Raw genomic sequence first — 14223 nt, 5'->3', positions numbered from 1 at the left:
TTAGACAACTTAACACAACTATTTTAAATATTATTGTTTTGTGGAGAGTTTTTATAACCTCCATAGATTAACTCCCACTAAATAGTAATTTTTTTTAGTGGTAGAGCAAGAAAAACCCCTCGCCTTAACTACAAAATCACTAATCCACTCTCTCCCTTTTAGAGATGGCAAATAAACCCGTCCCCGTGGGTATTGCCCGAACTCGTTCCCGTTTTGACGGGGAATCCCCGCATTAACTGGGTATGGGTATGGGGAATCTCCGACTTTTTCAGTTGGGTATGGGGATGGGTATGGGAATGTACATATACCCGCCATAATACCCATCCCCGCCATATCTCCATTCTCGTTTAAATTATTAAAATATTCACAATTAATCAAGTAACCCCTATATATATATATTTTTTTTTTTCTATTTTTTTTTAATTATTTCATTTGTCATGAAACTCATTCTCATCTCCAATATATTTTTTATCTTATCATAACCTTTATGTAATTATGTTAAAATTATGTATGTTAATTAAAAAAAATTATGCCTCACATTTGAATATTTATATTATTTTTTAATATTTATTTATTATAAATTTTCCTTTCACATGAGAATGTTTATACTCTCAATTTAAGATAATATAAAAAAAATTCTTTACTTATTATTATTATTATTATTAATTTTTGTTTAATTTGAAGAACTCTTTTGTTTCATTAAAATAATTTTCGTTATTTTTCAACCATTAAATATATATGTTGATATTTGAAAAGTTTTCTTAATTCTCTAAGATATTTATCGTCTTATCATACCTTAGTTATACATTTGATTTCCTTTGTGTGATTTTTTTCGATAGTCTCTCAAATTATTTCTAAAACACACATTTGTTAGTTTTTTAATATTTTTATTTATTGTTTTTATTTTCATCATGTAGCATAATATTTCGATATATTCTATCTAATTATTTTTTATTTTATAACTCATTATTAATCATAATGTAATTTTTTCACTTTAAATTCTGTTTGAAGTGGTTAAAATTATATATATATATATATATATATATATATATATATATATATATATATATATATATATATATATATATATATATATATATATAATGATATTTAGGAATAGTATATGATAATTCACTACAAGAAAAACATGAAATGGTGACTGATTTAGTCAGTAAACCATATCAGTCACTATTTTTCGTCATTGGTGGTAGTAGTTGATTTATTGTCTGAATCAATGACTAAATTAGTGACCGATTCAATGATCGAATCTGTACTTGATTTAATGACCAATTTAATTACTAATTTATTTGTAATTTAATGACAAATTTTTTGGTCACTAATGATATTTCTATTTAATTTTAACCACTTCAAACATAATTTAATAATTAGTTTTGTAAGGTATTTTTCATTTTATCATACCTTAATTATACATTTGATTTCCTTTGTGCGATTTCTTTCGATAGTCTCTCAAATTATTTCTAAAACACACATTTGTTAGTCTTTTAATATTTTTATTTATTGTTTATTTTCATCATGTAGAATAATATTTCGATATATTCTATCTAATTATTTGTTATTTTATAACTCACTATTAATCATACTGTAATTTTTTTCACTTTAATTGTATAAATAACTTTTATTTACTACAATATAAAAATTTAATGTAATTGCTATGAATATTTTTTGTCACTATCCAACATATATTGAAGTTCAAAAGATACAAAATCTATGTCAAAATTTTATTATTATGTTTATTATTTGTTCTTTGTGTCATTTTGATTAAGTGATGTATTATAACTTTTATTAGTGTATAAAAAAGAGATTCATTATAATTTAAAAAATTGAAGTAAACAAACATTTAAAATATATTTTAATTTGAATATTTGTTTTCCTTTTATTATTATGTTTATTATTTATTCTTTGTGTCATTTTGATCAAGTGATATATTATAACTTTTATTAGTGTATAAAAAGGAGATTCATTAGAATTTAAAAAATTGAAGTAAACAAACATTTATAATTTATTTTAAGGTATTTGGCATCGAAGAAAATCCTCCTAATATTGAATATTTCATAATATTATGTTTTCTTTACCGTAATTTTTTTTCTTTTATAAAAATTAATATTGAAGTAGTTAGAACACAAGTACGGGTATGGGTACGAGATTATACCCGTCACCCGGTGAGGATGGGGATGGGAAAAAAATTTGATACCCGTTGAGTTTAGATATGGAGATGAGAATGAATTTTTTATGCAAAAATGAGTATGAGTATGGGATAGCGAAATCCGTCCCACCCCACCCGTTGCGATCCCTACTCCCTTCGGACCTGTCAATCAAAATCAATTATATGACAAAATATTCTCAATCTCAATCAATACTTTCAAGAATACCTTCTGAATTATAGAAAAGAGGCACGTGTTAAAGTGAAAACAAAATCAATGTCATATATAAAGCTTTAATCAATATTATATAATATTATATTTCAAATATTAAAATTTAATGAAATCCATTAAATATTTTTTCAATTTTCTCGTATACGTTTTTCTTTTTAGTTTCAAATAAATTTTAAGTGAGAGATAGATAATTGAGGCTTATCAGAACATATGCCAGTGTTACTTTTAATGTGCACAATATTATCAGAAAAATTAAATATATAATTAAAATTTTATGAAGACGAAAAATAAACATTTACAAAACTATTAAAAAAATAAATTTAAGCGATTATATATATATATATATATATATATATATATATATAATCTATTAGAAATAATTCATTCATTATAATAAATATTATCATATTTTTACTTTTAGTATAATAAAAAATATTATATTTAATACAAAAATATTAATTTTGTTTTCATAATTAATTAATATAATTAAGCATAAATTACGTGTTCTTATTGAATGAACAAAAAAATTTATGTCCAAATAATTTAAGCTTTATTCTTTAATTAAAAATATTTAATAATTTATTAATTAGATATTAAAATTGTTTTTTCTTAACAAAATACACGTAATAATTACTAAAAATAAATAAATTCTGTAATTTTAATAAATATATGAATATATTTAACTTTGAATAACCTGGATTATTAGTGAAATTAGAACATAATGAAATTAAAATTTTATGTTAAAGTATATTTTTTTTCTTATAATAAATAAATAAACGGCTGATGTGATGGTTCACCAACTCTCTAAGGTAGGTAGAAAGGCATAAAGTTGAAAAGTGAATAAAGAAAAAATTATTATTCTGTTATTTCCTCGTGTTTAACGAAGAATAGATTGTCAATTCTAAAATAGTCTTTTTTATTATTATTATTATTATTATGAATAATTCGATTGTAAATTAAAATTTTACGGAATAATAAAAATAAAGTTAAAGATTTTTAAAAAAAAATTAGAAATTCATTGTATAAAGTTTTTGATTAAATTAACAAGGCGACGAAAAAAAATTATACTTTAATTTTCATTGACTTTCATTTTATATTTACATGATTGAATGTAAATCATTAGTTGATGTAATATTATATTTATTTTAAAAAAATTAATGATTCACACTACTCATAAAATAATAAAATAAAGAATATGACTACAAAAATGGGAGTTGTCCTGTCAGAAAAATAAAATCAATTATTACATCAATTCATCATGGCTGCGGATCAATCGGTTAATCACATCTCACAGTATAACAGCTTTATAATATTTTTCCTTAATTATGAAATAAAAACTCATTCAAATGATTCTCCAATAAATAAAAGGCAGAAAGGTAAAGTTAGAGAACGAATGAGACATGATGAAAGAGTAATAATAGTAGGGTGTCCTGTAAAGTGACAAAAAAGCACCTGATACACATATATTTCAATTATTGAATGTTGAGCACAAGCATCAATTTCTGGTACCCATAACTTGAGACAGTGTTCATGTTGAATGAGTGATATCACTAATCACATACCAACAAGATGAAAACGCTAGAGAGGCAAATAAGAGTTGTGATGATATTGCTTTGCTGCGTTCATTTTCATGTCCAAAGCTGTGATGAAGTTGAAGATGGAATCAGCAGATCTCACTTTCCAGAAGGCTTCCTCTTTGGAACAAGCACTTCCTCTTACCAGGCACGTCTTTAGTGTTTACTTTGCTTTCTCTGCTTCCATAAACCTTAAAGTAGTTTTATTTTTCCTTACAGTGGTTCTTTTCCCTCTTCAAATATTGAAAATGGTGTTTCTGTTAATGGAATTTTCTGAAACGACAACAACAGATTGAAGGGGCACCCTTTGAAGATCGTAAAGGTTTGAGTAACTGGGATGTTTTTACCCATATACCAGGTTAAATAGTGCTCACTGGTCATTTCATCATTTCACTCTATCTTCATTGCTTCTGCTGCATATAATCACTAGTGCTTTTGATCCATTTTCAGGTAAAATTAAGAATAATGAGAATGGTGACATTGCAGATGATCATTATCATCGTTATTTGGTAACTATTAGTTTAGTATTTAGGATACACTAATTATACTTTGAGTTTGACTAATGCAAAGTACTAAAATTTTCGGCATAACTGAGATATCAAAGTACATGATAATACCAATGAAGTGTTCTCTTTGTGATGTTTGACAGGAAGACATTGAGTTGATGTCGTCTCTTGGGGTAGATGTATATCGATTCTCTATCTCATGGACGAGGATTCTACCTAGTAACTATCTAAACCTGCATACTAGTTCAGTAGATACCATAATCTTAATTTTCAAAAATTCTGCTTAATTTGATCTTCATTAACCTTAACAGGAGGCATATATGGGGACATAAATCCAAGTGGGATAATGTTTTACAACAAGATAATAGACAATCTGCTACTTAAAGGTGAAGTAGCAATGTCAATGTTCATTTGGTTCATTATATTATATCCATAGTTTCTACTTTGTGTGGACTTAGTTTCTTAGGAATTTAAGGTGAATTATAAACAAAATTGAATAAAAGTAAGATGAAAGAAGAATCCATAAACCTATACGAGTTTGTTCACCACTCAACAAAATACTGGAGAGAAAATTATGTTGCAAACAAGTTTTAGGATTACATTTGAGTGCAGACTTACATTACATACTATTTTTATAAGATTGAGTTAAATTTAAATTCTATTTCTTAAAAGATGCTTCGTACAATTTATTTAAATAAACTATTTTATAAGATAGTATTACTGCTACTCTAAATCCATTAAGCTGTACCTAAATATAAACATGTACTTGGTACAGGGATTGAGCCTTTTGTGACAATAAATCATCATGACCTGCCACAAGAACTGGAAGAAAGATACGGTGGTTGGCTTAGTCCCTTAATACAGTAAATTTACAACTCTCACTTTTGTTTACGCGTAATGTATAATAAAGCTAAAGGGTTTGAGATTTTATCAGTTTTTCTATGAAATATCTCGCATGATTCAATTAACCAACTTCATTAAGTGGATGAGGAACAAGACTTTGTTGCTGTGGTTGGAAATCACCATGCAGAATCCCCCACATAATCATAGTGATACTTTTATAACTGCATACTTTCTTTGTTGTAGGAGAGATTTTGTTCATTTTGCTGAAATCTGTTTCAAGAGCTTTGGAGGCAGGGTTAAATATTGGACCACCATCAATGAGCCAAGCCTGGTTACAATCAATGCTTATATGAAAGGAACATATCCCCCTGGTCACTGTTCTCCACCCTTTGGAAATTGTTCTGCTGGTAACTCTGATATTGAGCCTCTCATTGTCATGCACAATAGGTTGCTGTCACATGCCAAGGCTGTTGAATTATACCGCAAACACTTTCAGGTAAAAAAGAAAGTTCTCACGTACAATTTGTTGTCACCTTTTAGGAGAAAGAAGGATTAAAGGCCATGATTGTATAGTTTGTTTAATTAGTACACAACTCATGTTAAACCAGGCAAAGCAAGGTGGAACCATTGGCATTGTTGCACACACCTTCATGTATGAACCATTTAGAAATGAAGAATGTGATAGACAAGCTGTGAAAAGGGCCTTGGCTTTTGTCATAAGCTGGTAAGTTGTTAACAAGTGCCATTTCATACGTGCAACATAATCAAAAGGGTTTTAGCTTAAAATATTTTCTTTTTCTGCTCTTTTTGCTGATATGAAGGGTCTTAGATCCCCTGGTTTTTGGTAAGTACCCAGATGAGATGCACTCTATCCTTGGAAATCAGTTGCCAGTGTTCTCTCCTGAGGATAATAGACTCATAAAAGGCAGCATAGACTTCATTGGCATCAATCACTATGGTTCTCTCTATGCCAAAGATTGTTCCCTCTCAGCTTGTTCTCAGGGAGCTGATCATCCAATAACAGGTTTTGTAGAAACAACTGGAATCAGAGATGGTATTCCAATTGGTGAACAGGTTCCCTAATCTATGTTTTCCTTTTTTGAACTTTTTTCATTGTTTTACGTTGTGAACTCAAATGTTTGATCAAGGAACAGACATTGAACATAATCTTTCATGCAATTTCTTTTGTTTTAAGCAGACAGGAATGCCACCATTCTTTGTGGTTCCAACGGGCATGGAGAAAATTGTTGACTACATTAAGATAAGATACTATAATATACCCATGTACATTACAGAAAATGGTATCTCCAAAATCCCATTTTGCTTTAATCTCTGTTCTTACAATGTTTCAAACCTGATAATCAAAGACTAATGTGTTTCTGAGTTTTAGTCTGGTTCTGAGGAATGAGTTTATTAACAAACTTTGGATTGTTAATTCAAAATTGTTTCAGGATATTGTTCACCACTCAAACAGAATGTGACAATAGATTATCTATTACAAGATTTCAAACGAATAGATTATCATAAAGCCTATCTCGCAGCTCTGCTCAGAGCCATAAGGTGAGTAATGAGGATAAACATATCTGCATCATCCATGTTTAAGGTTATTTTGGATGATTTGTTTGCTGAGAAACAGTAATTTTGTGATGTATAGAAAAGGTGCAGATGTAAGAGGATACATGATATGGTCATTGATGGACAACTTTGAATGGGCAAGAGGGTATGACATGAGATTTGGGCTTTATTATGTGAATAGAAACACTCTTGAACGAATTCCAAAACTTTCTGTTCAATGGTTTTCTAGTTTCCTCAACAACACTATCAACACAAACACAAGAGAAGATTTGAGATTTGAAGATGCAACATCTTAGAGGCAAAGATGTGAGAAATGTTGATTTATATTGTATTTGAACTGCGTCGGCAATTTGGATTAAAATTCATCGATCATGAATATGATCCATTTATTGTTTCATTTGGAATCTGTCAAACATAGTAGAAAAGTTATATATTTAAGTATTTATCTGATCTTTCTTTAATAGATGTGAAGATGATTTTATTTACTTACCTTGAATGATGGGATGAGCATGTTTTATATTCTCTCATCTAATTATAATACTAGAATTTTTACCCGTACAACGCACGAGTTTATTAAAAAAAATGCATGAGTTTATTAAAATAAATTTATTGGTATGAAACTTGAAAGATATATTGGAATAAGGAGTCAAGTTTATTATTAGTTTGAATATTTTACTATTAATATTTTTATTTATTATTACTATGGTAGAGATAACCTTTCTTCCCAAATAATTAACTCTAAATCTTGTATCATTACAAAAATTATTTGTTTGATTAATGTTTTTTAAAAGCATGATGGAGTTTTCAATTTAATATTATGATTGGGAATCCCTGAGCATTTAATATCTTTGAGAAACTCTAAAGTAAAATACTCACCATGAATTTTTTGATTTTCATCATATTGGTAAGGAGTGTTTGAACTTAAATAAGTTTGTTTGTTCTTCACTATGTATCAAAGATAGAATGAAGTCATTTACTTGTTTAATAAAGTCAATTGTTATAGCCCCATCACAAACGATTCATGATATTCTTAATAGACCAGGATAAACAAAGTTTACTAAAAAAAAAAGTAAAGGTGTTTCAGATTCTTGAATTAAAAGATCCAATGTTATACAAATATTGCCTTCACCATTTTCATTCAAATCAATACCTCCATCTCCAATTTGTAGATTTCAATCAGTAAATTCTTTTATAGTTCTTGCACTTTGATTTGAAATTGTAGTCTTAATCTCATTTTTTTTTATGTTTTAGAACTGTGCAATGTTGTCACAAATCATAGTAGTATATTGATATCCTCACAATATCAAATCTTAATCCTTTTTTTACAACGACAAAATTTGTTTGAAATCAACTTCCAACACCAAAACTTTCTCACCAAATGGTCTTTCAACATTATCTTCACTTTTAGCTCTCACTATATCTATCAAGGATTTACCAAAAGCTTTAAAACATAACTTGTTCATTAAAATATAACTCATCTTAACAAAAAATACTTCATGACCCTTTATATGCGGGTTGGTGAGCCAACTCGGCTCACCATGGGTTCAACTGAGTAAGCCGGATTCTAGATGGATTAAGTCAAAAATAAACCCGTATTAAAATTTGTAAAAAAAAATTAACCCAATCCTGCCCGAACCCGTGGTGGACCGGGTTGACTCGCATATTCCAATTTATTTTGACATCTCTATAAAAAATAGACTATATAAAACTACATATGATATGTCATCTATAAAAATTTAAAAATATAAAGGTTAAACAATACAAAAGAAAAATAGTAAAGGATCTATAACTACAAATAATATCAAATATAAAAATTAAATTTGTTAAAAATATAAAGATCGGACATTTGGTTAACCTGTTTAGTGGAATAATCATATTTTAGTACAAATTTATATTTCAAACTCTTTACCTTAAAATAACATAAATAGTTTAATGATTAAATTTATAACATTATATTATTATCAATTTTTAAGGTTTAATCGGAATTATCATTAAATATTTTAAAAATTGGTTCAATGTAATGTAATGTATTAAGTTTAGAATATATTAAATAAATAAATAATTTTGGTGTAAGAAAATATTATATATTAATCATAATAAATAATATATATAAAATCATGTATATTGATTATTATAATTAATGGTAATTTGAAGTATTTTATTTGAATTATCATTGTATAGCTGACATTCAAAATAATTACCGACAAAGTTCATGAACGTCCATTTGGTCAAATGAGTAAATTATTAAAAAAATTTAAATTTATCAAAATACTATTTGCTCATTAATATAATAAATCAATTGATTTGTGTTTTGATAAAGATTGAACTACAGTATAATATCATTAATAAAGTGTATGTGTATGAAGTATATGTATTCAAATATTGTTTGTATAATGATTGTATTTTAGGTATATAAATAAATAATTATAATAATTGAATAATTTTAATTGTTATCTTTATAATTCTTCCTCAATAAAAAATAAATATAAAAAAGACTTAAAATATAATTGAATAAATCATAAACATAATGAAATAGAGATCAATTTTAAAACAAACAATATTATAATTCATTTATAATAAAATATTACCAAATAAAAAGTATTTATTTAAAAGTGATTTTTATTAAATCGTTGAATTGGTTATCGATACTTATTCCTGACAAAGTTTACTTAAATACAATGGATTAAAAGTATAATATTATAAAAACATAATTTAGTTATATATATATATATTTAAATTAAAAATATAACAATTCATATTTTAAATGAAGTACACTAAACAATAAAAAAATTATATATGTAAGTCTTCTTGTTTAAAATATATTTCTTTCAATTCTTTTTATATTTTGTTGAAAATTATTTACTTAACTTTGTTATATTAATTAAAATATTGATATAATTATATAATATTATTTTTATTTTTCTTCAAAATGTGTGTACTTAAAATTTGCTATTTTCTGATTTTGAAAAAAATATTATTTAGTAAAAATCATGTATTTAATAATGGTAATAATAATTAAACAAAATATGATTAAATAATGTAAATAATAAAAAAATCAAAATAATTAATGGAAACTGTTTTTAACAATTCATATAAGTAATGGTTGCAAACATATGGATTCAAATAATTTCATATTATTTAAATTCTATTTATAATTTCAGATTATTTAAATTCAAAAATAGAAGAATCCAATTTAGAAATATATGGATTAAAGAAATCTAAAGGTAATTAAAGAAATTTAAAATAATTAATTGAATTAATTGATTAATTTGTGAAAGATCTTTAAAAATAATTTATTACAAATATATGAACATAAATTTTTTTAAACCATTTCAAATAAGAGGTTTTAACAAAACTTTTCCCTCTACAATCAAAATCTAGTAATAACTCACAATAAAAAAGGCAAGGACTAAAGCTTCTTTCCTTATATTTTTATTTAAATTTTCATATTTAAAATAGACTCTCTTTCTTCTTCTTTTTTGTTTTGACCTTTTTCCATACTCTTCCTTCCTCTTGAACTTTTCTCATTTGATTCGGCTTCACAATCGTACTTTACATCAAAATTTGTACTCATAAAAAAAAATTGAAATGCAGAAATCCAAGTTTTATTTAGCAAAGATAGGAAAGAAAGAGTAAAGGATTATATACATATTGAAAGAATGACGACTTTATACGATTGAATCAAAAACTATTATAGAGTTTGTAGACTTCATCACATAAGGTTAAAAACTCTTCTGCATCAACCAAAAGCCTCTAATTAATTTTCAAAACAATAAAATTATAACAAAAAAAATTAAAAATAAATAAGTCAAGCATCATACGCAATAAAAAAATATAAAGTGCAAAAGTTTACAATTCATTCGCATTAGAATCATAATATCTCTGAAGTTAATCATGTCATCACTGTAGAACAGAAACTTGAGTATAATTAACAGATACATTTACATTTACATAAGAAGGCCTAACAAATAAAATATTGATAACAAAAATTAACTCCCAGTAAAGAAAATATGTATATTAAATGGATCAAAATTCTGAACATTACTCTAATATGTGTCAAAACATAAAATGAAAAAGAGCACCAATAGTTAAAAGTCTATGATGATTAAAAATTTGATTGTCTTAACCATATTCATAGTCATGTTCTTGTGCTCCTTTATGTGTGATTGCAAATCCATACCTTCTACCGTTTCACAATCAACTTTACTTATCCAACACCACTCCATGCTAAAAGTCTTCCTTCTCCTCAAATTATCAAAATATGTCACTGAAAAGAAAAACAACATTAACATAAATAAAATAAATATTAAAAAAGAAACAATCTGTTGAATATTGAAACCAATTCTCCCCAAACTTTCATATTATACCAACTAAACTTCACTTTTTAACACTTGTATGATACAAATACAAAAATGAGTATAAGTAGTTAAAACTTATATGTTAAAAATCAAGTATCATTAGGAAATCCAAGAACAAACCTATGACTTGAATTTTTCCTTCTGCGAAGGATTCAAACCTAAACTGCATGTTCAACTGCTCTAATCTTCAACTCTTTTCTCCAACTTCAGCCTCATTGGTTTGTTCAATTTCCATGTTTGGCAAGTTGTTGTTATAAAAGCATAAATTTGAACAAAGTCTAGAGGTGTACATATAAATGAGTTGCAAAGGTACAATAGATGTGGATGCAATAATTGAAATTCAAATTTTGAATTCAAAAACATTTTGAATAAGCAATTTTGATTTCTGTCAAGTTTTTGCTAGATTAGTACGAAAAAAAAACAAAAAAAATTAAAAGTAAAATAATTTTGGGTGCAAGAGAGAATTAGAGGAGTAATTTTGGGTGTGTGATCAAATTTAAAAACAAATAGCCACCATTTCCACTGGAGCAATTTCAACATGTAAAATTTCAGAGACAAAATCAGTCTGATCTTGTACACAGAGATTTGCCAAATATATTTACAAAGATAGGAGTTAATATGGAGCAATAAAGGAGCTCAAGAAGATATGATACTAATGAGTTGATGGATATGAATGAAAAATCCATTCAGATATTAAAAAAATGAAGTTAACATTCATTTGAAACAAAGATAAATAGAACCAACAAACACTCAAACAGACAATTAGAGAAGACAAAAAAAACCCAAAAATTAACTGTTAAAGTTCCATTTTACTCTTCAACTCCATCTTTTGATAGCAGGACTAACCTCCAAAAAAACAAATCCTTGCCACTTGCACATCAAAAATTCAAAACTCATCAAAAGGTTGCAAACCAAATAGAAAAGGAAACGTAGGTGTGTGTGTGTTTATTATACTTACAAAAAAAATTATAAATTTTAACTTTAAAAATAATATAAATATTTTCATTATCATTATTTTTATACTCAATAATCCTTTAAATTTAACATCAAATTACAAATATAAGTAATTTTATAAATGAATGAATATTAATAATGTAGATAACAACTTTAAAATGACAATCCATTTATAATAAAATATTCCAAATCAATAAACATGTTTATTTTGAAAGTCAATAATTTCTTTTAAAATATATTAATTATATAAAAAAATTTATTTTTAACTTTTTCACGGTTTGACTACAGTACATACTCTTTAAGAACTATTTGTCAAACAGAACTATTTTGGAGTTAGATTCAACATATATAACTTACATAAGGAATTAAATTATTTGGAATATGATATTACAGTTATCAAATTAGATAACATGCTATAATGAACTTCCTCTCAAATTCATAGCCTAAAGTTGGTAAGAAATATAGAGAACAAAGTTATGGATTACCGGGTGAACAAATTAAAGACATAGAAAAAACTCAATATTTGTAATGTATGTGTTGATATCAGTTTTAAAATTATATAATCTCATTCATATGCAATATTATCCTAGATTACGAAATCTTATCTGAAATTAAACAATTACTGTTTTAAATTATTGGATTTAAGATTATATTTTGAAAGAAAAACTCGAAAACTAACCATTTCCTCGTCAACTTCATCTCAGAGCACCAATAATCTAAAAAAAAAAAATTCTTTCCTATCACACCAACATTAAGCATCAAAACTGCATTGATAAAAAGAAGAAAGAAGACATACAACATTACATATCGGTGGTAGAAGCAAAAACGATTCACAAAAAATTCAGATTTGGGAGAAGAAGAAAAAAAAATCGCGAGAAGAAGAAAAGCTTGTACCTTTATCGTGTTCTTCAAACATTTCATCAATTTGACCGAAAGAAATCATCCATCAGAGAAAAAAAAAACATAAAAAAGTATTTATATCCAGGAGAAGGAGAAAAGATTCGTGGGAAGAATAAAAACTTATACCTTTATTGCGTTCTTGAACAGTTCATCCATCTCCTAGAAAACATGCATTCATTAGAGAAAAAAAACACAAAAAATTATTAAGATCTAGGAGAAGAAGAAAAGATCCACGAGAAGAACAAAAGCTTCTACCTTTATTGTGTTCCTCAACCCGTTCATCCATCTGACAGAAAGCATTCATTCATCAGAGAAAAATAACATAAAAAAGTATTCAGATCTGGAGAAGAAAAAAAATATCGCAAGAAAAACAAAAAGCTTCGACCTTTATTGTGTTATTGGAATAGTACATCCATCTGCTAGAAAACATTCGTTCATCAGAGAAAAAAAAACATAAAAAAATATTCAGATCTGGGAGAAGAACAAAAGATCCGCGAGAAGAACAACGCAAGAAGAACAAAAGTTTCAACCTTTATTGTGTTCTTGACACATTTCATCTATCTGCCGAAAAGCATTCATTCATTAGAGACAAAAAAACATAAAAGAGTATTCAAAGTATTCATATCTTGGAGAAGAAGAAAAGATCTGCGAGAAGAACAAATATGGTAGAAGAACGAAAAATATCAGAAAAGTTTTTTACCTTTTTGATGTTCTTGACGGTGCTCATGAATCTGAGAGCAAAACATCACTCTAAACCAGAAATAAAAGATCCACGAGAAGGAAGAGGAGAGTGCGATTCGAAGAAGATATGAGATTGAAATGGTAGGGTTTTATGCGGCACAAAACTGGAGAGGGTTTGAGTCGCAAGAGACGCCGAGAGAGTTTGAGGCGGCAGAGATGTTGAATACGTTTGAGAAGGAAAAGAGGTGGAGAGCATTAGAGGTGGAGGTCGAATGCGTTTGATAAGGAAGAGAAGTGGAGAGCGTTAGAGGTGGAAGAGAGGTGGAAAGCGTTTGTGGAGGCAAAAGAGGGAGAGGGTTTGAGGCGACGGTAGAGAGGTGGCTAGGGTTTGAGGAGGCAAAGAGGTGGAGAGTGCGAAAGACATGGTAGGGTTTGAGAG

At 27.2% G+C, this 14223-nt stretch overlaps 1 protein-coding gene and 1 long non-coding RNA gene across 6 annotated transcripts; one reads left to right on the top strand and one right to left on the bottom strand.

Moving 5' to 3' along the window:
* The first annotated feature begins 3788 nt into the window (after positions 1–3788).
* Positions 3789–7341, top strand: LOC114186319 (beta-glucosidase 18-like). Of its 4 annotated transcripts, XM_028074377.1 has the most exons (13): positions 3789–4115; positions 4259–4325; positions 4418–4476; positions 4617–4692; positions 4785–4859; positions 5249–5336; positions 5560–5812; positions 5925–6040; positions 6138–6390; positions 6515–6617; positions 6768–6876; positions 6971–7036; positions 7121–7341. In XM_028074377.1, the coding sequence occupies exons 1-13, from the start codon at positions 3963–3965 to the stop codon at positions 7185–7187; spliced, it is 1485 nt and encodes a 494-aa protein (XP_027930178.1). In that variant the 5' UTR covers positions 3789–3962; the 3' UTR covers positions 7188–7341. The 4 variants fall into 4 exon arrangements, with proteins under 4 accessions (XP_027930178.1, XP_027930177.1, XP_027930180.1 ...); XM_028074376.1 differs by having other exon boundaries at positions 3792–4115; positions 6971–7341; XM_028074379.1 differs by lacking the exon at positions 4418–4476 and having other exon boundaries at positions 3793–4115; positions 6971–7339.
* Positions 7342–10904: 3563 nt separating this feature from the next.
* LOC114186323 lies at positions 10905–14223 on the bottom strand. Of its 2 annotated transcripts, XR_003605020.1 has the most exons (8): positions 13804–14223; positions 13634–13664; positions 13489–13519; positions 13359–13389; positions 13230–13262; positions 13098–13109; positions 12883–12967; positions 10905–11158 (listed from the first exon to the last, which is right to left on the bottom strand). It is a non-coding gene; the product is annotated as an uncharacterized LOC114186323 (long non-coding RNA). The 2 variants fall into 2 exon arrangements; XR_003605019.1 differs by lacking the exon at positions 12883–12967.

Source organism: Vigna unguiculata, chromosome 5 (assembly GCF_004118075.2).
Source record: "Vigna unguiculata cultivar IT97K-499-35 chromosome 5, ASM411807v1, whole genome shotgun sequence".
In the NCBI taxonomy this organism is placed as follows: Eukaryota; Viridiplantae; Streptophyta; class Magnoliopsida; order Fabales; family Fabaceae; genus Vigna; species Vigna unguiculata.
Note: the sequence above shows the minus strand (reverse complement) of the source record. Positions and strands in the feature narration are given on the sequence as shown.